We start from the raw sequence: 20,659 nt of genomic DNA on the forward strand, positions 1-20,659 counted from the left end.
TTTATTGTCAAGCACCATGCGTCTCCACTCATTAGTCGCCGTGGGGTGGAAAATGCAAATAACTACGAAACGAAATTCGAGCACAGCGGGGGATGCGAAAGTTAAGAGCGTGAATGCGACAAAATCTTTGGAGCGCTGCTCCGGTTTGGTGGTCATTCGGCATAGCCAAGCTTTTGGTTATCGTTTTTGCTTGCTGGGGCAAGTTTTCGACGATTGTTGACTGACGGTCACTAACTCCATTCTTGCTCCCGTTTCAGACGATGTCCAACGACGCACTGTGGGTGTCTGACGCCATGTTGGACTCACTCAGTATGCAACTTCGGGACGCCGAAGCTCGCCGAGCGGAAGCAGAACGTGCCCATCAGGTAAGCCAACCGTCCGGCCAGCATCGATTCGACACTCGCTTGACCCACATCCCTCCTCTCCGCGTTCCGCGTTGGCGACGGATACACTCTGGCCGAACCGAACGCCAGGCGTGGAGCATCGTAAATCTTTGACGAACAACCCAAACTCTACCACCTGTTTTATCTTTCTCGTTTTCCCTGGTGTTCCTTCTCGCCGGAGAATGCGAATGTCCCATTGGCCGCACTGGCTGGCATTATTCTAATAGGTTTTTGCCGTTTCACGGTATCTCTCCAAAAGCGCACGGCCAACTCATCCGATGCGTGCGGTGGACCGCGCAATTAAGCGAGGCGTAATGTAATTTTTGGAAAAAAAAAGTTGCGAAAGTTGTTCCATTAAAAGATTACGCCTGTCACAGTGGCTTGCTCCTGTGTTAGCTGTTAGCTGACCTGTGGAGAGAAGGGCCGAATGTCAGAAACCTTGAAATCACCGCATCGAACCGAAAGCCTCGCCGATTGGCCACCTGATTGTAAGCGAAAGCGCCGGGTGAAGCAAAATTTACATCAAAATCTCGTTAAGTTCGAGCTTCGACTGTTCAATCGTAATCCATTTCGCGCGTAGTCAACGATGACTGTTGAACGACGAATCGAAAGTGATTAGCATAGCGCGTCTGTGCGATTCGCGTTGACCAACGGCTTAGGGTCGTTGGAATTCAGTTTGGGAATCTTGTGTAACGAGTGTAATTTGTTCCAGTAGCTTGGATTTTTTGTACAAAACACTCATTAAACTCGTTGGCATTCGCATTCGTTTCGACTAATGCGTAGCGACAAAGATCTAACCATGCGGTCAGCGTCTTTAGCTATGATGGCAATAAACTAGGTAGCATTAGCCACGTACTGGCTTCTTGGCCTTAAAGTTGCGAGGCCAAACATTCGTGGCTGCAGCCATTTAAACTGCCATTACCCAACACAGCCCACCGGTTGGCGGATTGGCAATCGATCTTTAATAAAGGGCCATACTTTGTACTCCCCTCGCCCAAAGTACTCCATCTACCGGTTCCTCGAGGTACCGCGGCCCGATTGATTTGGGGCCCGTTTGGCGTCATGCCTGCGGAACGCCACCGACCGACCACCGGTTGGCCGCCGAAGGGCTTTTAATTAAATTTGCCATTCAGATGAGGATCAGCCTGTCGCGCTCAGCCGCGTGTACTCGAGACGCACCTTTGGTGTGGTGTACCACCGCCCCAATTGAGACCCGAAACCGTCGGGCCAAACCAAACCCAGCGCCACCAAACCCACCGTGCAGTTACTGAGCGTCCAGAAATATCCCCATTTGTGGCCACACTCGGCGCGCCGGTCGCCTCTCTAAATCCTTTCCCCCGAATCCGACCACCGAAAGGGATCCCGTGGACCCCTGCCAATTATGAGAACCGTGTTGAATAATTTTAGGTTCAACTTCAGCTGCACGGCGCACGGCACGTCGACCGTCGGTGGCGGGAAGAAAATTGAAAGTTAATTATAATAAGCGACTGTAGCGACGCCGCCGGGGAAAAGGCGAGATCCAGCACCGGCTCCAAACGTGAACGTGGGAAACGTGCCAAACGGGGCCGTTACCGGGCTCAGGTTGATTAAATGTAAATGTTTTCCGTGCCAATGCAAAACAAAGTAAGTGTTGACCACCACCTGAACCGGACCGGGCCGGAATGGGTTAGTTTGCAGCATTTCAGCAGCTCACTCGCGGGTGGAAAAATGATTTATTTTCAAATTGTTGCCATCCCCCCTCACCCGGAGGTGCCAGAGTCTTGGGTTGGGTCCGGTCGAAGCCAACATCTCCTCGCAAGTGGTCTGTGGTGGACTCTCTAAGCCCTGAGGCAGCCGGTACCGGTACGCCGGGCACCGTAAATCAGTCGAATCTGATTGCTCAAGCATCACCGCGCGTTGGATGGCGAATAAAATGTGAAATTGGAGAAATCCGCGCGGACGATTGAGATGAAATATGTGCGCCCGTTGACTAATTATCGCCCGATCCGCCCGGTGTGATTCGACTTGCGACTCAACTTCTGTGGCCCGGTGCTTTTGGTGAGCGATAATTTGCGTGCCCGGCAGCTCTCGGTCGTCCGGTGACTGGCCCCCAACATACATATGTTGATAAAGGCAGATAAAAAATGGCCCCACGTCACGCACTTTGGCCGTAAAGCCGCGGTTCCCGAGCGGAAATTATGGCTCTGCGTATTTAATGACTCCCGGCTCGGATTGCTGGCGCGAGCTCCGGGCGTTGGTTCTCTTTTCACATTTTTGTTGCCCACTTTTAACACGATTGAGTGAAAATTTATACACATTAGGTGAATAATAAATTAGGCGGCGCCTGCCCAAAAATGCTGCGTTAGGGACAAAATATTCGGACGCTCGAAGCTGCTATTCGAACGTGCTATTGTTTGCCGAACGATGCAAACTGTGTGCCTTAGAGGCCATTTCAAGGTCCCGAGTATGCCGCATACCCAGATATTGATGCGGCGACTAGTAACGTGCGCAAAATTGTTTTCCCAGCTCGTGCACACACTTTCACACACAGCCCTCGGTGCCGGTCCTTTGATGGCGTGCTTTGGTCTGGAAAATTAATCAATCACAGTGGCCGAGGCACAGCGCTAGTAGCCACTAGTAGTTTGTCGTCTGCAGACCCCATTTCTAGTGCTCCCGAGGAGATCAATTAGTGTGTGGCTTAGCTAAAGCTCCACGTCTTGCATTCATTACACCGCAAACCAAGGAAGAAAGTGCATAAAAGTGCTGAAAAATGCATTATACTACTTCGGCCCGGAGCCGGTTCTTGACCGGTTCAGAATCGGTTGAGAACCGGTTCAGCATCGTTCAGATGTTGCGATTTGGCAAAGCTTTCGGGCGAAACACAACATCCAACGGGAGCATGGGTTTCTCTGGGAATTGGCCCAGAATGTTTTGTCCTTTAAACGCTGGCTCTCTACTAAATTAGCACTTCCGGCGTACGGGGTCCGGGCTAAAAAAAAACAGGAAAATGGCCGATGAAGATGATGGCCTGCCGTCACAGTGTACACGGCACACGGATGTCTAATTTTCCATCTCACGGCGTAAAGTGGCTGAAAACCCGGAACCGCTTGTGTACCGGGCCGTTCCGTCACTCGCCGTGCCCTGCACGCTAGGGTATGATGCTGCTGGTTGCTTTACGGCCATAAAGGCTTTAGACCTCGGCTCCGTCCAACTGGCGTTGGTAGCCTTTGCTACGCGCAAAGCTATGCACCTGTAGTGTGCATGCCCGTGTGTGTGTGTGTAGTGTCCGCCAACAGACGCACAGCCACACAGCGATAAAAATCTACCTCCGCAGCTCAAAGCCTTCGTGAGAAGCCCACGCAAAGGATGGCGAGCAAAGGTTGCTCGCCAGGCAGAGGCAGTGCGCTTCGTTGAGCTTCGTTCCCGGTTTCAGGGAAGATTATGCGAGCTGATGTTTTATGCAAAAGTACTGCCGTCGCGCGCCTGCCGCCCTGCCAAGGCTGGCGGCAATCGTCAAGAACTCTTCGTTGGAGGCAAGGAAAATTTGGCGAAAGGCTGTCTTCGCCTCTTTTCCTAGCTTGTGGAGCCGGAAGGTGGAGACGGTGGACCAAACCGACTCCGGTCCAAATCCGTTTCATCCGTGGCCGATGAGAAGCCACTCGTGCCGTCGAACCGGAACCGGAAGCAAAACTGAAAGGGTCCTTCGGGGAAAGGCGTTCCCCTTCGCACCGATGATGCTAGGTGCTCGGGTACGCTTTCTTGCGCTCTCTCTCTCTCTCTCTCTCGCTTTCTCTCTCGATCCCATTAACTGCTTGGAAGCAGTTAATCTAAACATCCACGCGCAAGGATACCCGCCTGAGTCATCGGTTGATATCTAACCCCGAGCTTTACTATCGGGGCTGGCAATCTGTAGCCGGTGGAGCAATTTTTAGCCCACAAATTTGTCAAGCACGGCTCGTGACATCCGTTTACTGACAAGTAAATCTCGTAGCCCTATCACACGGCTTTCGCCAGCTTCAGGTGCTCAAATGGGTCCCCGTGTTCTTTTGATTCGCCTCTGGCGGAGCGATATCTGGTTGGCTGAATAAATTTCCAGCTTCCAGCTGGGTATTTGGGACTTTGTGCTTAAGTAACAAGAACACCCGTTAATTGCCGCTCACTAGAAGGTTTGTTTCTCACTCCGACACCGAACTAAAATGGAGAAATGTCTCAACAGAGACACAAGACGCAAAACTTTTGAAAGATCTAATGCATTTCTGGCACCAAAAGAGCCATTTACAACGTTTGTTGCTATTGTTTTAGAAGCGATTCCTGTTCATTGCTCGCCTGAAACGCCCAAAACCGGGCCTTTTGCTGATGTGAAAATCAAGTTTTTTCGATGCCAATTTTGCCAATTTTGTTAACTTGCTTTAAACAAAAGTGATTTTTCATTTTAAGAAGTTGGTGCCTTGAAATACTAATGAAATCCTGCTTGCTGTAGTGTCCAACATTTCTGTTTAGAAAGCATTTATCTATAATTTAAAGTTCACTTTAATGTCAATTAAAAAAAGGGATCGATAATAACTTACTACTTTGCTTCGTTATTAAGCACCGAGGAAATGGGGAAAATACTGTCACGAAGAATATTTTACAGGTTTTCGCTGAACACGGAGTGATTCAGTGATGCAGGACACTCTCTGTCCTTTCGCGATGCGCTCATCAAACGTAATGTGAAGTCCTCGACACTCCATTTTCGATCCTTCGGTTAACTGCCATGTAGCAAACTTATCCTGCCCGACACATCCATCCATCCACCAGCGAGACAGGCTGCCGTCCATCGATTACGCTGTCATACGCCACGCAAACTGCAATTGACCGCTTTAGGCACGTCACATCTCCCGTCCAGCTGAATCGGTGAAATGAAATGCAAAATATTTCGTCTATTCGTCTCCCTCTCTCTCGCACTCGCGGTGGCCTCTGGATGTAAATGGCGACTTTAAGGGAAGACTGCCAACGGCGTGCCTCACTTTTGGGCTCAATTTACAAACATAATTTATTTGCTTCCATTTCGGGCGTCCGAAAGAAGATTTCCCCCGGGTGTCCTTGCCAAGCGGAATGGTCTCCCGGCCGCCCAAGGCGGTGGGGACGGCGACGGCCGCTCGTTCGCCTCGGCCACGGTAAATCATAATTTATCCCTCTCATCATGACAAGACAATTGAAACACGGTTTACTAAAGCTGAGGGCCATTACCGAGCCGCGCTCGATCGATGACCGAGCCCGAGCGCTGAAGAGGACGGCAACAGCACTGAGCGGCAGTATTTTTAGACTCTCCCGAGCGGACGGGCGGTAGGGCAGGTTGAATACTTTGTTGCTGAGCCCACAGCGAGGCGCTTGAAGGAGTTCCCGCCACGACGGGGGCCCCTGACACAGCGGATACAGGGGTACGCGCCGGAGCCTATGTTGAACTTCGATTATTTATGGGCCGTCGTCCGTTACTCATAACTTTGGCAGAACGTGAACCTTTTTAACCATTGATACTCCCACGGTCCCTGGGGCCGTTCTGGGCCGTCTGAGGGGTCCGCAAACAAAAGTGAAGTGACAGGGGTGCCCGGCCGCGGCATAAAAACCGGAAAGAAAAAGGAATTGAAGGAACTCTCATGTTTGAGCAGTAAATTGACTCCGCCGCGTAGTGTGGCGCCCATCGATCGGACCGCTCGTCGCGTGGAGGGTCCGATCGTGGGAGGCGGGGGCAGGGCTCTCCGCCACGATCGGTCTCGAGGCGCGCGCTGCGTACGTCAATAAGTTATGCTTTTCGACACCCTTATGTTGCGTAAGCTCGCAGCTCCTTTTTTGCAGCGTCGGCGAGACGGGCATATCCTCTCGAAGCCCGACGAGCCCACTCCGATTGGAGGGAAGGGAAGCTCGTTTTTTGCATGGCATTCGAACTGCTTTAATGAATCGACGAGCCCCATTATTTGAAAGGGCGGCATTTGTGAAGCACTTAACATTACCGATCGATGCGAACACCATTTGGGTGGCGAGATTTAGCGGAACCACCCACCGCGGAGGATGGTGGCCTCGACCACAATAGCACCCGTTTATTAGCCACCCGTAGCCACCCGTTTATTTATGTTTCTTTCTATTCTGTCACGCCCTCGGGTCAAAGCCCACCGAGCAATCTGCCCTCGCCCCCCTTTCGTTTGGGCGTCAAGTATCGATTTCCATCTTCCGATCCACGCAAGGGTGACAGCGTTTTGCAATCACCCTCGGGCATCCGGGAAGTGTCTTGCGCGCCCCGAATGCCTTCGGCCGATCCGATCGGGCCCCTCCGGGGACCTCCAGGAGGCAGACACCAAATTCGGCCAGAGGCCCGGACGAGTCGCCCCGTTATGAGTCGGTGGCGCTACTGATGGCTTAATAGATTACCATAAAGAGAGTTTAACGATTATTGTTTCCGGTGAGCGAGTGAGAGAGCGAGCATTAACAGGACGCGGATCGCGACGGAACGTGGCGAGAGAAAAAAAACGGCCGACCGCGTTCGGATGAAAAGAAAAATCGTTAATGCGAGTCAAAGGTTGGCTCGCTCGATGGCATCTTGTCAGCGATATCGCATTATAGCGCCCGGTATGCCCGCGGGCACCGAGCAGCACAGCCTCCCGAACAGGTCGAAGAGCCAAGGGTCGCAGCACTTTCGCGTGAACTCGTAAAACACGGACCAATGAAAAGTTTTAAATCGAACCGAACAGCAACCGTTTTGCATAACGCTGTGGCTCGCTTTTTTCCATGATTCATTTCGAAATTCTGAAACGAAATATTGTTTAGTTAAGGAAAGGGATTTTAGGTGGTTTAAATTTCATATTTTATAAATACGCCTAAAGTTATGCAATGGTGTTTTCGTTTGGCTTACTCCGTTATGTTGTGTTCAAATTTCATTAGACCAAACAGGTTTTGAACTGAGGTTGATGCAAAATGGCTTTAATACTTTTACCTTTGACAAGTTCTGATTTAATTTATTTCAAAGACATGAATATTCCACTAAGCTGAGCGAGTGAATGCTTCGACAAAACAGTTTTGCTGGAACAAACGATACTTTAAATACCTCACAACTTACATTGTGCTGGGTGAGACTCAAAAAACAAAATCTTCAGAATTCAGCCACTTCCGAACGGCGACCGACTCCCCAAAAGCAGGATAGCAAAGAAATGAGCAAATCCGTTGCATGTTACGCTCACCAAGTTAGGTAGCTTACAGAAGCCAAAAGTTGTAAAGGCAAATAATTTATGCCACACCGCCGTCGCCCTGCAGCCGTTGTTCGGTCACCGTGCCGGTGCCGACCACCAGCCGCTCCCGGCAATCGGCGACAACATTGCCGCCCGTATTAACGTAAGCCAAAAAAGAAAACGCCCGGAATCCCCGCAACACTGGACAAGCAATAATAGATAAAAGCGTATAAAAGCGTAAAGTTTCCTCCCCCGGGGCGCAGTGGCGCGCACTCCGGCACACTGTCGAATCAATTAAACATGGCCAACTTGCCGTGGCGGTGCCAAGTCAAGCTTGCACGGATTTGCCGTGCCGAGAGACGGAACCAAGTTTGGAGCAAAACAAGTAAAAATGCTTCTCCGTCACACCAACACCCGAGCAGCTGTTGGACAGCGAAAACTTTCGTCCATCGACGTCGTCCTCGAACGGAACGGAAGGACGAAAAACCGGCCGGCCAAGTGGAGGGGGGGTTTGCGCAACTTATGCTCTTGATTTTGGGTGGCACGGTGACCGTGCCGGCCCACCGAGGCGAAGGCGGATGAAACCATCGGAGATAAATCAGATCAGCCGGAGCGAGCTGATACGTGGATCTAAAACAGGGCTCTTCCGGAACCGAACTTTGGCGCGGGGGGGGGGGGGATCTACACGTATCCACCACGGCATCCCCGGGCAGATAATCGATATCCGCTGGTCGCTCTCCACCATGGTCGGTACGCGCTGGCGGAAATCTTACCGCCCGGAACCGTGTTTGCTATCTTTAGCGACGGGTCCGGAGGATGGGCCCCCGTTCGGGGCTGTTGCTGCGCCGCGCCCGTCGATCATCGTCCGCCGCTTCGGTGTCGGTGGCTTTAAATAACTTTGTCTATTAATAAACGAAGCCGCAATCGAGACGAACACTGACGTGGGGGCATTTAGTTCCAGCACTTTTCTGCGGTTCGCTCTCTCTCTCTCTCCGTCGTCGTCCGTTGCTTCCGGTTCCGGGCTAGCAGCGATGCCACGGGGGCTGCACTATCTGTCTGCCTGCGCGGTAGGCAACCCGTTGTTGTCCTTTATTGCTGCATTAGCTGCCCCTTGTGCCGTCGTCCGCCCCGTTCCAGGCCAACCCAGGCTGGAAAGCTTATGACGGTGAGGTGAGGGACTACCTGGCTGCCCTCTTGCCTCACTAATGGGACACAATTTATCCATTATTACACAGCAAACCATTCGTGTGTGCGCGGTGGTTGATGTGGCGCAGTGGTTTAGGGCATGCCCGGCCATTTTCACTCCCTTCGCCGGCAACGACGGCGGAACGACCGGGGGTAAAGCGCGGCCGATGGAGGGCCGCACATGTTAAGGGCACACTTATGACATAAGCGATATTACTTTCCTGCCGCTTTCCCGGGCTTCCGATTAGATCAATAAAAACCAGGAACGGAACGGAACCGCAACGGTGGTGGTGGTGGTGGTGGGCAATGTCAAAGTGACACGGGCCGCGGCGATGACAGTGCCGTTTTGCTATTTTTGCCTCGTAGCTAGAGCACTCTGGCACACACACACTCAGAGGTGCGACCATGTGGCGTAAGGCTTCGAGTTACATTTCTCCATTTCGTGCCGTCCGCCCTGCGGTGGTTGGGAGTTTATTGACCCGGCCTGGTGCTGGGCGATTAAGTTAAGTTGATGTTTTAATTGTCCTATAAACAGTCGAGGGCACTACTTCTTCTTGAAACGGACACTGGCGGAGGCGGCACATAAATTCAGACACGTGTAGCGTAACCGAGCTAATATTCGATCAATCGCTGGAGCGTTTGGTCTTACTTTTATCGCGCAAACGTGAAGAGCGATCAGCAACGTAAAGTTTTGCACTCAATTTGAGGTGCACTGTCCGGGTTTAAACAGGATGTCTTTGGCCAAGACGTCAAGAAACCAACTAATTGGTGCAGCGCAGACAGATGATCCACATCATGTTAAAGTGATTCAATTTAATTATTAAATACTCGCAAAACTCGAAACTTCAGGTATTTTACATACTCTTGTTAGTGATCGAAATCGAAAGGCGTTCAAGTATTTGGTGAAGGCTTCACTAGAGCGAATTGCTACAGACTTTTATCTCAACCTTTTTGGAACCTTCCCAATTCGATTGGATGCCTCGCGTGGCCTGTGGCATCTATTATTTGTTAATTTCTGTGGCGAGCCCAAACGGGCGATATTGAAACATTCGACAGTAGCCGACATCTATGAGGACATACTTTGTCGTAGCTTAGGCCTTCTTAGGTTATGAGTCTGTATGAAGTGCCGAACTAGTCAGCCGAAACCGAAAGAAAAGCCTCAGAGCTGTCTGTAAGTATGCGTTTCCTAGCGTTCGCCTTGTTTCTCGTTTATTTTCCTCTAATAGTAATAGTCCATCCAATAGTCCTAGTCCATCCAATGCACGGTTTGATAGCGGATTTTCGAATGAAGTATTTTCAATTTTCTGACGTTCGTTCGTTTCGTTTCTCACTTCAATATTCTTCTTCCTCTGCATGCATTCTAGTTTCGATTCGAGTGAGACCAGCTTCCTTTCTCTCGCTCTCGTTCTGTCTCTCTCAAACTGACTGGCTGGGCGTCGGCTCCGTCCTTCTTCAGAGGACACCACGCACAGACACCCTAGGTGCGCTGCAAATCGTTTTCGCAACCAATCATTTTCAAACCAATCGAAACCAGCAAATCATTCTCACTCGACACCGACACCACCACCGTCTTAAGGGCTCCATTAAATCGAGACGCTTTCCCGAGAGTTACGAAGGGTTTTCATTACACCCAAAGACGCCACTTTTCTTACCACCATTTCATTACGGGGCACCTTTTTAGGGTTAATATCCGACCGAAACGATAAACATCCTTTGTCATCAGCATGTCGCCCAAGAATAAACCGAAAAAAAAAACAATCGTCCCCATCTTGGCCATTAACTTGGCTCACGACGACCCTCTTTGACACCGTGCGAAATTATGTCCTCGGCGACCCGGGCGCGAAAATCGATCCTTTATCGGTCGCCCCTCCCCTTAACGGAAAAGGATATTTGCACCATTTGTTCAGGTCCTTTCGGTGGCCAAATCGACAAACCCGAAATAAAGCAATAATCGTGCGGTGGCGCGCTGACTTGCTCCCCGGCCTGGCCCGGATGGTCCCCGTCGGTCCGCCATTGACACTGCACGTGGAGCCGGACAGACACTTCTAATCGATCGGAAAAAGTCAAGATTGCTTAGCAGTCGTCGTCGTCGTCGGAGCAGCAGCAGCAGCAGCGGCAGCAGTCGGATCAGTTACGGGTCAACACGTGCCGAACGCTTCGAGCGTCTCATTAATATCTATTCTCCGGCGGTCCGGTGGTGATAGAACTCCGCGATTTTTGAAGTTTTCCGCCGACCTTCTACCATGGCTCTCTGTCTCTCTTTCTCTCCCTGCTTCGGAACTCTATTTCGAATGTCCTTTTTTACCCTCCAAGACGACCCCGATCTTAGCGTTGCGCAGCTCACAACGCAGACCTTAGTTTAAGATGTCTCCTTCTCTCTTTCTCTCTCTCTTTCTCTCCCTCGAGGTGCTCGCATAAGTGCTCTGTCACGCGCGTACAGCCTCCCAGATGGAACCGGACCCAATGATCGGCCGATTATCTTCCTCGGGCCGCCGACAGCCGGTGTTTGATTGATTATTTCCATTGTTGCGAGGAGTGTTTTCGGTGTTTGATTGAAGTTCCGCTTTCACTGTTTTGTCTCGCTCTCTTTCTTGCATACATCAGCCTTTCTCTCCCTCCCTCTCTCTCTCTCTGTGTTGATGGATTCATTCCGTTTCATTGATAATGGCCGATTATTTTCCCTTGTCCTTTTTTCACTACTTACCCAACCACCGCTATTGCATAACTGTAGGCGCTCGGTTCTGTTCGATGGCCCCGAAAACCGTCACTTTCTTTGTGTGGCAAGAAAATCAAACATGATTCGGAAAATTCATCGAACCGGAAGCTCGACGGGTGGCTCCCAAGCTTTGCGTTTAGCGCGATCCAGGGTTTCGCTTTACTATTCCGTTGTCGTTTGTGTTTGTGTAACTTTTGTGACACTCACTTTGTGGATCTGGCTCCCGGGGCCGTGGGCTCGCCGCCTAATTGCATTTCTATCAGTTTTAATTATCTTCCAAGAGGTGGTGGCGCCAGAGAGAAGACGGGAAAAAGCACAGCGCGGAATAAAAAGTGTTGGCGCTTCATAAGCATCGAAAGCTTCTTTAGCGTTTCACACCATTTTTGTGCCATCATCATTTTCCTGAATCGAATTCTTTCGGCCACAGAATCGCTTACCGGCGTTGGCTTCTGCCCCTCGGAGGCTCGATGGGGTGGCAATAAAATGTGAAAAGTGTTCTGCCCCACAACCCCCCGAAGATTAGCGATAAGTGTGCGCGTCGCCCGCCGCCGGCCGCCGGCGGTATGTCAGTGGTAAAATAATTGCCACCCGACGGCAAGTGAGAAAATTGAAAATTCCCGCTCGGTTCGATCGAACGGGCGACGTAAGATTTTGGAATGTTTTCTACTTTTCTTTCCCATCCGGTTGTTTTCTCCGTTTTTTCCCCCAGTCACTCCGTAAACGGAGCCGGAAGCTCATTTCCGGTCGGTATCGAGTTGATTAGATTTACGGTCGCCATCGTTCGGGGGTGACACCTTCGGCGGTCGATTTTCGTGGTTCGGGTTTGCTTTTTGTTTAGCAGGAATCTCTGGCCCCCGTTTTCCGCCCCTGGAGGTCCGGGTCACCCGTGGAAATGGCGGTGAGGTTAGTGTGGCCACCGTCTGGGAAAAGGCGGGACTTTCTCCAACGATGGTACCATATTTTGTGGCAATACTCCGCATCTGTAGTGACGCGTCTTCCTGTCTTCCGTTTCGGTGGCCGCGACGTCGCCCGAACCGATCAATCATGCGCCAACCATACTCACACTGTGTTCTCATTGATTCTCTCTTCACACACTTCATTTACAGGAAGCTCTGGCTCAGCTTAGAGGTATGTCGTCCGGCATGGGTAGGATAGGTGAACCGATAGAAACGTTGCAGTCCAGAGCACGCGAATTGGAAAAGAAGGTCTGTGTTTACAACTGTTTATCCTATAATACTCTCCCCCCGAAACTCAATCTCTCTCTAGCCTCCCACCTCATTACACCATCCGCTAACCGCGAATCCACCAACACCGCAATCAGCACACGAACAGAAAGAGCTAGCAAACATGCAGACGAACCACTAGTCGTCAGTAGAACTCGGTAGTCATTGACTTGATCCGTTTTGATTGCTGTTTTGTATTTATGTTGTCCACATGGGACTCTTCAACTAGAATAGTGACCGTGAAAGTCGTGAAAATGTGATAGAACCGCGGCTCAGCACCGCGACTCTGTGTGTGTGTGTGCCCCCATGTGTGTGTGTGTGTGTTTTGGTAGATGTTAAACAACCTTATCCTGTACCGATGATAAGAGTGTCACTCACTAGCATATCCAAGAAAATCGTCGGAAACGTGTCACGCACGTTCTCGGCCTACCGAAGCTCTGTCTGCAGTGTTTTCTCATTATTCTATCTAATCTACTGTTACTCGAATGCTTTTTTTATCTCAGATTTACCTATCTTTTCCTTACTACTCAACTTCCTTTTTGCTCCTTTTTCGATAGATACGATCCTAATTCTTGGTTCCCATTGGTTGTCAATTATGGCGCATTTGTGTTCGGTATGCATCGCGCCATTTCGCGTAACTTGGAATGTTCGTTCGGAGGTTAATTTGCTTTTAATCAGCCGTCATTAATTTTTCGGTTTTCTGTTCTTTTACACAACCCTTTACCATTTCCATTCAAAGGGTTTTAAGTTGTTTATTCATGCGAAATCATTCACCCATCAAATCATAAGCCAGCGAGCGTAATTACGCTCGAATTAAGATGCTGCCAATCTCATCCCCAGCACCAGCATCCATCTGCCCCATCTTCACCATGCTTCTTCATCATCCCGCTTTAGTGTTAGTGTTAGAATTTGCCTGCAGCCGTTCGGAGTTGTGGGCCGGCCAGCGCCGGCTCTATTAGTTGGCCGTTGAACAGAGCAAGCTCGTTGTGGCTGCGTGTGCGTGTGTGCGTGTGTGTGCGTTTTTCATTTTGTTATCCTTTCTTCACCGAAAGCAAACTGCAAACAGCTCCCATTGAGTGTCCCATTCGGCGCGGGGTGTGCGCCCATCTTTTAAATGGCTTCTGACGACCGACTTCTGCGTTTCCCATGCAAAGTTTCCCGGTGCTCCTATCGGGCTCTCTGTCTCCTTCCCAACGTCAGCCGTAATAACCGTAAAAGCGAACGTGCCGTGCCGTGCCGTGAGTGTGTCTGGTGTTTGTCTGGAGTCTTCGGGCCCACCGATTGGGCTCGCAAGGAAGAAAAGCTGTCAACAGACCGTCCTGTAGATCCGCCACTAACTAGCTCGACCATTTTCCCGACCACTGATTAGCAGCGCCGCGCGAGTTGATAGCCGCTCTTACCTTTGGGGGCCGCGGCAGAATCGAAACCGGATGGCTGGCCGACAGCATCGTCAACACCGCCTTCGCCGCCGGAACGACCTCGAAAACCGGTGAACCGATGCCACCGCGCCGGTTCCGCCCCGTCGACGGCGTCGTTCATTTTTCATTACACAAAAATGACGAAGTAATTAGCGAGGACACTAATGGCGGGCGGCGACGGGAAGGGATTGCCGTTCTCGCTCGGTGCTCGCCACTCGGCCACACCCGGCTGATCAGCAGCTTGTTATGCAATTAAAAGTGATAAATTGCAGACAAACCTCTGTGTGTGTGTGGTTGAGCTCCCTTCTCTTGAGGACTCTGTTGCTGGTGGTGGTGGTGGCAAAGGATAAATGGTATATCTTTTGCATCGGTTACCACAGTCGTGGCCAGAGCCACCATTTGCTCCGCTTTCGCGCTCTCTCCTTGGCGCAGCTTAGCGGAGCGTGAAAACGGCCGTTGATGATGACAATCCCCACCAGAGTGTCAGGTGAACGAGTTGTGTCCTGCTCCATTATTCGCGCGCCGTGGGTCCCTGCGAAATGGGGCCATCGCGGTCGCCATCGTGCCGAGCAGCTTTTAAATCAACGATCCGTTGCTTCAGTTTTAAGATGCCTGCTTGGGGATTGCGTCACGCTTGAGTCGGCGACCGCATCTAGGTCTCTAATTGGCGCACGTCTCACTTTATCGGCCACAAAAAAGGTGAGCAGTTTGACCCCAATGAAAGTGGTCGAGTGAGAAAGGCTGCGCTGAAAGAATTACAAATTGCGCTACCAACTAAATCCATCCGGTCAACCCGGCGGCGGCGGCCCACTTTACGAACACAATAAAAACGTAAATATTTTTAATCAAACATCTTGGCATCGTTTCGGCATCTTTCGGCTTCGGTGCCGAAGTGTCCGGGCCATAATTTTGTTGGCGAATTCATTGTGGGCCACTATTGCCGTCGTGGTTGGGCGGGCCTGACGAGCTTGTCCGTGTGTCGCCCATAATTTCCATAAACATATTTTCGGGTTTCCATCGAAAATGTGGATGTCCCCAGCGGTGGCCGCTGGCCACCCAGTGCTGTGGAGTGGTGAGAATATAATATTTCTCACTTGCGGCCTCGGGCCCACCGATAACGGGCTCGGCGCCCAGCGCCCCAAAAGAATGCCCGAAAGCATTTCGTTTATCGGCAGTACAGGCGACGACAGTTGCCCCTTTTTCATGATCTCATGATTCGCCGAAAGCGGATTAAATATGTTGCGGCGGTGCGGCGTCAGGCGAGACACGGTGTCGGGCTAGGTCTTCGGTAGCATCCCGCTCACGTTCGGTACCGGTTGGCGCCCTCCATTGCGTCAGCGGCAGACGGGACGAAACTTGGGCCTCCGTGCACAGCATGCATTGTTGTCGCTTTTCCCGAACTCTGAATAACTGAATTATTTGAAGAAGAAAAAAAAATGCCGATATGTTGGCCCGGTGGCCCATTCTGTGGGCCACTATAGTTTCCGGCTCTTTCCGGCGGCGCTTTTCAAGTGTGTTCAGAAAAGAATAAAACCTTAGGACATTCTTCCGGTGGAAATGTAAATAAAATCATGTGCGGAATTTGGGCTTGCTGGGTGAGGAAGACATTTTTTACTGTTCGCCGTTCGTCCGCACCTAGCAGATGTTTATGTATTTCACTAAGACACACATCCAAATGTTGGAAGTTGTCCAAGAACATTTAAACATCAAGCAATAAACTAAGCAAGATACACACTGTATATAAAATAGCTGGTTCCAGCATAATAACTGAATAGCTTCTGTGGGGTTTCTATCGGTGATTATTCATTACGTACAGATGTACCATTTTGTAGTTGGTCGACCAGCGCGTTGAACGCAACGAACAACTTTACTCGGCTGAGCAAAGGTTCAATTTCACACTTGTCAAGCCCTGAGACGTTTCTTTACTTTTAACCGCCTTATAAAGTATGGACAAAGCAGCCCATGAAATTGGATTGAAATCATTGCTTGGTAAAAGCTTCATAGAAAAGACATTCGTTTTGACAGTTATCTTGTATCAGTAAGAATGGTACTTAAAGAAAAAACTTAACGAAATAAATTCACGAAAAGGCTCACTGGTACTAAACAAAGCCTATGACTGTATCTTGAGCATCTTGAACAAAACCGGACAACCATTGAGTCATTACTCGAAGGGTTTCTTTGATGCGTTGTAAATCACGCCATGAAGCATCGGTTTTCCCGCATGACACCCCCTGAACTGTCCGAGGCCAACTTATTACAACCAACCCCCCGTCGGACGGAGTAATGGGGAATTTCAGGACTTGGGTGGTGACCGCACGCGATAGCCAAACGCGTCCAGACGTCCCGCGAACTTCATCAGTGTTGTTGGGCCTCGTCAATGTAATGGCCTCTCGGGTTGGGTCTAATGAGCTGTCTAAAAACTGCTGTCACCCGACCCGAGAGAGACACCAACTCTCCGCATCCGAGCAGCAAACTAATGACATAAAGTATCCTTCGAAATGAGATGCGTTTAACGGCAACCTACCCAGCCCCGTTCCGAGTGGAACACTTTTCCTGTTTGCCAACACAACGTACTGTTCGTATGGTTTTTGCTCACCGCTAAGATAACAGTTCTGCCAAGAAACTTGCCAGTAAAGTCGCCGATTTTGTCGGCAAGAATTGACTCCGCTGCACTCGTCGTTGGTTGAATGTTAACGAATCAAATGTTTATCGTAACGATTCCTCGTAGAGTTGGTGTGCTCCGTTGCAAAAATAAAACGCAAAGAAATTACATGCTACAGATCAGGCTTGAAATGGTCGAAACAGTAAAATATAGCATACAGCATTACCCAGCATCAGAGCCGTTGCTGGAGAGTCGGCTTCTTTCGCTCCATCTGAAACGTTAGCAAGTGCCATCATCTTATCATCCGATCGTCTGCAAAGCTTTTCTAGTAGATCTTGCTCTATTTAGTCCGTGCGCTTCGGCTCTGTTCGTTATTGCTACCCTTTTGCTTTCGTTTGTAGTGACGTTGAGTGTGTATGAGTTTTTGCGATTAAATGTTTGTTTCTCTGTTGTGTCTCTAGCGCTAATCTACGTGGCCATTTCACGCGTCGAAACCGTTCGATGGCTAGTCCACGGCTAGCTGCTCAACGGTCCATCGCCGATTAGTCGTGGCGCATGAAGGTGCTTTATCGCTCCGCTCGTTTCTACTCTTCTAAATATCCTTTTTCGTTTCGGTAATGGTAATGTTGTGCCCGCTTCTGTTTACACTCTAATACTCGCAACCCTAAGCAGGGCCGTACTTGCTCGCTCGTCCTCTTTTCCTCCCTGTGATCCACGGCTGCCTTGGCCACGCAACTCGCTCTCTGTGTCGTAGTGCTATTTGTTTGTTTTTCTTCGCCAAAATGCGCCACCCAGTGTTTAGTGTTCAACTACTACAGTCACCAAAACAAAACAGAAACAGCTCACATCACATCCCACAGCCCCGAGCGGCCCAAAAGTGGGGCCCCCACAACGTGGAGCCCTCGTAAAACCGTAAAATGGCAAAGGCCTACGCGTCGGCTTCGGAACAAAAACCGGAAGATAAATCCTCCCAACTCCCAACAAGCCCACACACACACACACACGCACAGAGGCACACGGGCAAGCCACACCGATGAAGCTTTTTAATCTAGTCAAAGTATGAAACAACAGCAACAGTAACTGTCCAATAGAGGGGCTCAACTACGCGTAGCCGCTAGCAGAGTGTTGGAACAACCAAACCGATGCCACACAAACAACACTGCCCGCACCTCTTCTACTTTCCCCACACACGTACACACACACACACGTAAACGCCTCTCTTCCACGGTGGCCAAAAACCAACAACACCGCCATCCACCACCACGAGAGAGAGAGAGCGGCGAGGAGATACAGAAGGCGACCGAGAGAAACAAAAAATCAACTCCATGATTGTTCTATTTTTTCGGCCCCAAACCGCCCCAAAACCGACCGACCGACCGACCGCCGGACCGAATGAATCCTTGCCCCTGGCCATTTTGAAAACCGACCTACCCCGAACCCCACACCTACGCAGGCCGCCCTCGAGACGGTGCGGTGCGAGGAGCTGCAGCTGGAGCTGTCGGCTTCCCACAAGTCCCGACCGGGCCGGGCCACGACCACCGTCCCGGGCAGCACGTCCACGAGCGCCATGCTCAGCTCGCTCGGGGCAACGACCGGCGGTGGGGACGGCAGCGGCGGCCTGGGTGTTGGCAGCTCTATCAACACCAACCACTCGTCCACCATCACGGCTACCGGTGGTGGTGGTGGCGGCGGCAGCGGTGGCGGTCCCTACGGCAGCAGCACCGGCTACGGCCACAGCAACAGCAGCGCCCTCGAGCGGTCACTAGCGGCCACGGGTTATGGCATGAGCGCCGCTTCCGGGGGTGCCCTCGGCGGGCTCAGCACCAGCCTCGGGCTGAGCAGCAGCAGCGGCGGCACCAGCAACACCGGCGGCAGCACCGTCACCTGGGCGCCCACGCCCACCGGAGGACACCAGCAGGGCAGCGAGATTGATAGAATAATGGCAAAGATCGAACAGGCACGTTTATCCATTGCTAATGTATGTGTGTTAAACTAGAGACCTACTACTACTACTACTACTACTACTACTATTACCACTACCAACTGCATTCGTGCCGCCCGTTTCGATTGAGCTCGTTTTTCGTTCCTTTTCCGTTTCCTGTGTTTGTGTTTTTTTGCGCGCATTTTGTTCGCCGTTTGGCCCATGTTTTCGAATCGAATTTAACGCTTCCGTTAAGCTGTACCACAAACAACCGTCCGCCCGAGTTCCGGTGGTGCCCGAGTTTTTCAAGAATTGATTTATTTCCGTTCGGTTTTTTTACTCGGCGCGGCCCAGGAGATGCACCAGAATTCAGTGGCCCTAGAATAGAGCATAGAATAGACAATAGCCCGGTGTCGATAGATCCGTGTTTTTGATCGTTCCTTCAATAGATTTTGTAGTTTCAGTTCCGATGTTTGAGGCGAAGGTTAGGTAACGCCCTTACGTCCGTGTGTTTTGCAGCTGTACAAAGCTCGGTCTCAGCGCCCGAAGGTCATACTTTTTGATCCTCGTAATCATAGACTAGCGATCGTAGAGTCGAGACCGCCGGGAGTTTTCTGTTGTTTTAACTTTGAAATATTTAAAATCGTTAGTTTTCCACCTCTCTTTTTGCTTGCCTTGCGTTTACCGCGTTTTGAATCATGTTCGACCATTTTACGCCACCGGTTTTCGGTTCGTCGCGTGGCACCGAAGCCGCCACCGCGGGCACGAGGCGGACCGAGACGGAGCGCCGGCGGACGGACGGACCGACTGATACCAACCGATCTCCTGTCCTGCTCGCTCGTTTTAGGACAATCGCATACTGGCCGAGCTCGAGCATCCGCGCACAACCGGCCCGATCATGTCGTCGGCCCTCGGCGCCAGCGGGCTGCCGAGCGTGTCGAGCGTCGGGCTCGGGCTCAGCTCGCACCACACGCACCACCCGTCGCACCTGCACCAGGCGACCAGCCTGGCGTCGCAGATCACCACCTCGGCCATGCTCGGCGGCCTGTCCGGGCTGACCGGAGCCACGGTGCCCCTGAGCGGGGCCGGCACGCTCGGCAGTGACGGGCGGGCGGCCATCAGCGCGGCGGCCATGGCGGCCGGCCTCAGCTCGATAACGGGCGGCGTCGGGTCGCTCGGTGTCACTTCGAGCGCCTCGAGCCACGCACTCACCGACTGCCAGTACAGTGCACTGACGTCGTCCACGGGCGGCAGCAGCGGCGTCGGCGGCGGCGTCGGCAGCAGCTCCGCTTCCGCGAACCATCACCATCACTACTCGACCAACGCCAACGTTTCACCACTGCCAAGCCGCGCGAACCCACTGAGCACCACCATGCCACCCCTCTGCCAGGTGTGCCTCACGAAAGTTTCTCGCCCCATCTCACACCGTCTTGTCCCCTATCCTGACCACACTCCAGCAGCAGCCACCAGGCGTCTTCATCCGGTTTACGGGCAACTAGGCGCCTCCATGCCATTTAACCGGTGCCAGAGTCAACCAGAGTAGTGTCTGTCCTTACGAGAACCCCTCACGCGCACACCCTCATTATACATTACATACGTACACACACACCGTAACCCCGCCCCGATTGGCCGATCCATTCCACCTCGGGGGACCTCGGGGCGCGCGCCGTAGAGTAAGCCACCGTTGGCCGTTGGAAGTTTCCTTTCCCGTACGCTGCCGAGTATGTTGTTCCCCAGCGCAAGCGCGAGTAGATTAGCGTATCCCTCCTCCGTCCATCTCTAGTGTCCCAGCCCCAAATGTATTCGTTTGGCTGCATGCACCGTAGTTAATCATGGAACCCCCAACATCAAGAACAACCGTATCCGTAGTTTGTCCGTAGTTGGAACGTTCGGTTAACCATCCCAGTCCATCTCTCGTTCGCTCACTGTCGGAGGTCCTCGCGTTCACTCATCCAAGCGCTCCGAGAAGAATGGGCTTTGGTCTGAAGAATATGCCCACTGGGGCCAGGCCTGGCCGTCCGTGTCTTCGTGGG

General features: G+C 51.5%; 1 protein-coding gene across 1 annotated transcript in view; it reads left to right on the forward strand.

Annotated features, from left to right (window-relative positions):
- Positions 1 to 260: 260 nt before the first annotated feature.
- The window catches only part of LOC128274093 (uncharacterized), a 59,136-nt gene continuing 38,737 nt past the window's right edge, over positions 261 to 20,659 (forward strand). The window contains exons 1-5 of the mRNA XM_053012179.1: positions 261 to 365; positions 12,569 to 12,667; positions 18,159 to 18,274; positions 18,317 to 18,662; positions 19,474 to 20,016. Coding sequence (XP_052868139.1) covers positions 261 to 365; positions 12,569 to 12,667; positions 18,159 to 18,274; positions 18,317 to 18,662; positions 19,474 to 20,016 — 1,209 coding nt within the window. The remainder of the gene's footprint in view (positions 366 to 12,568; positions 12,668 to 18,158; positions 18,275 to 18,316; positions 18,663 to 19,473; positions 20,017 to 20,659) is intronic.

Source organism: Anopheles cruzii, chromosome 3 (assembly GCF_943734635.1).
Source record: "Anopheles cruzii chromosome 3, idAnoCruzAS_RS32_06, whole genome shotgun sequence".
Lineage (NCBI taxonomy): Eukaryota > Metazoa > Arthropoda > Insecta > Diptera > Culicidae > Anopheles > Anopheles cruzii.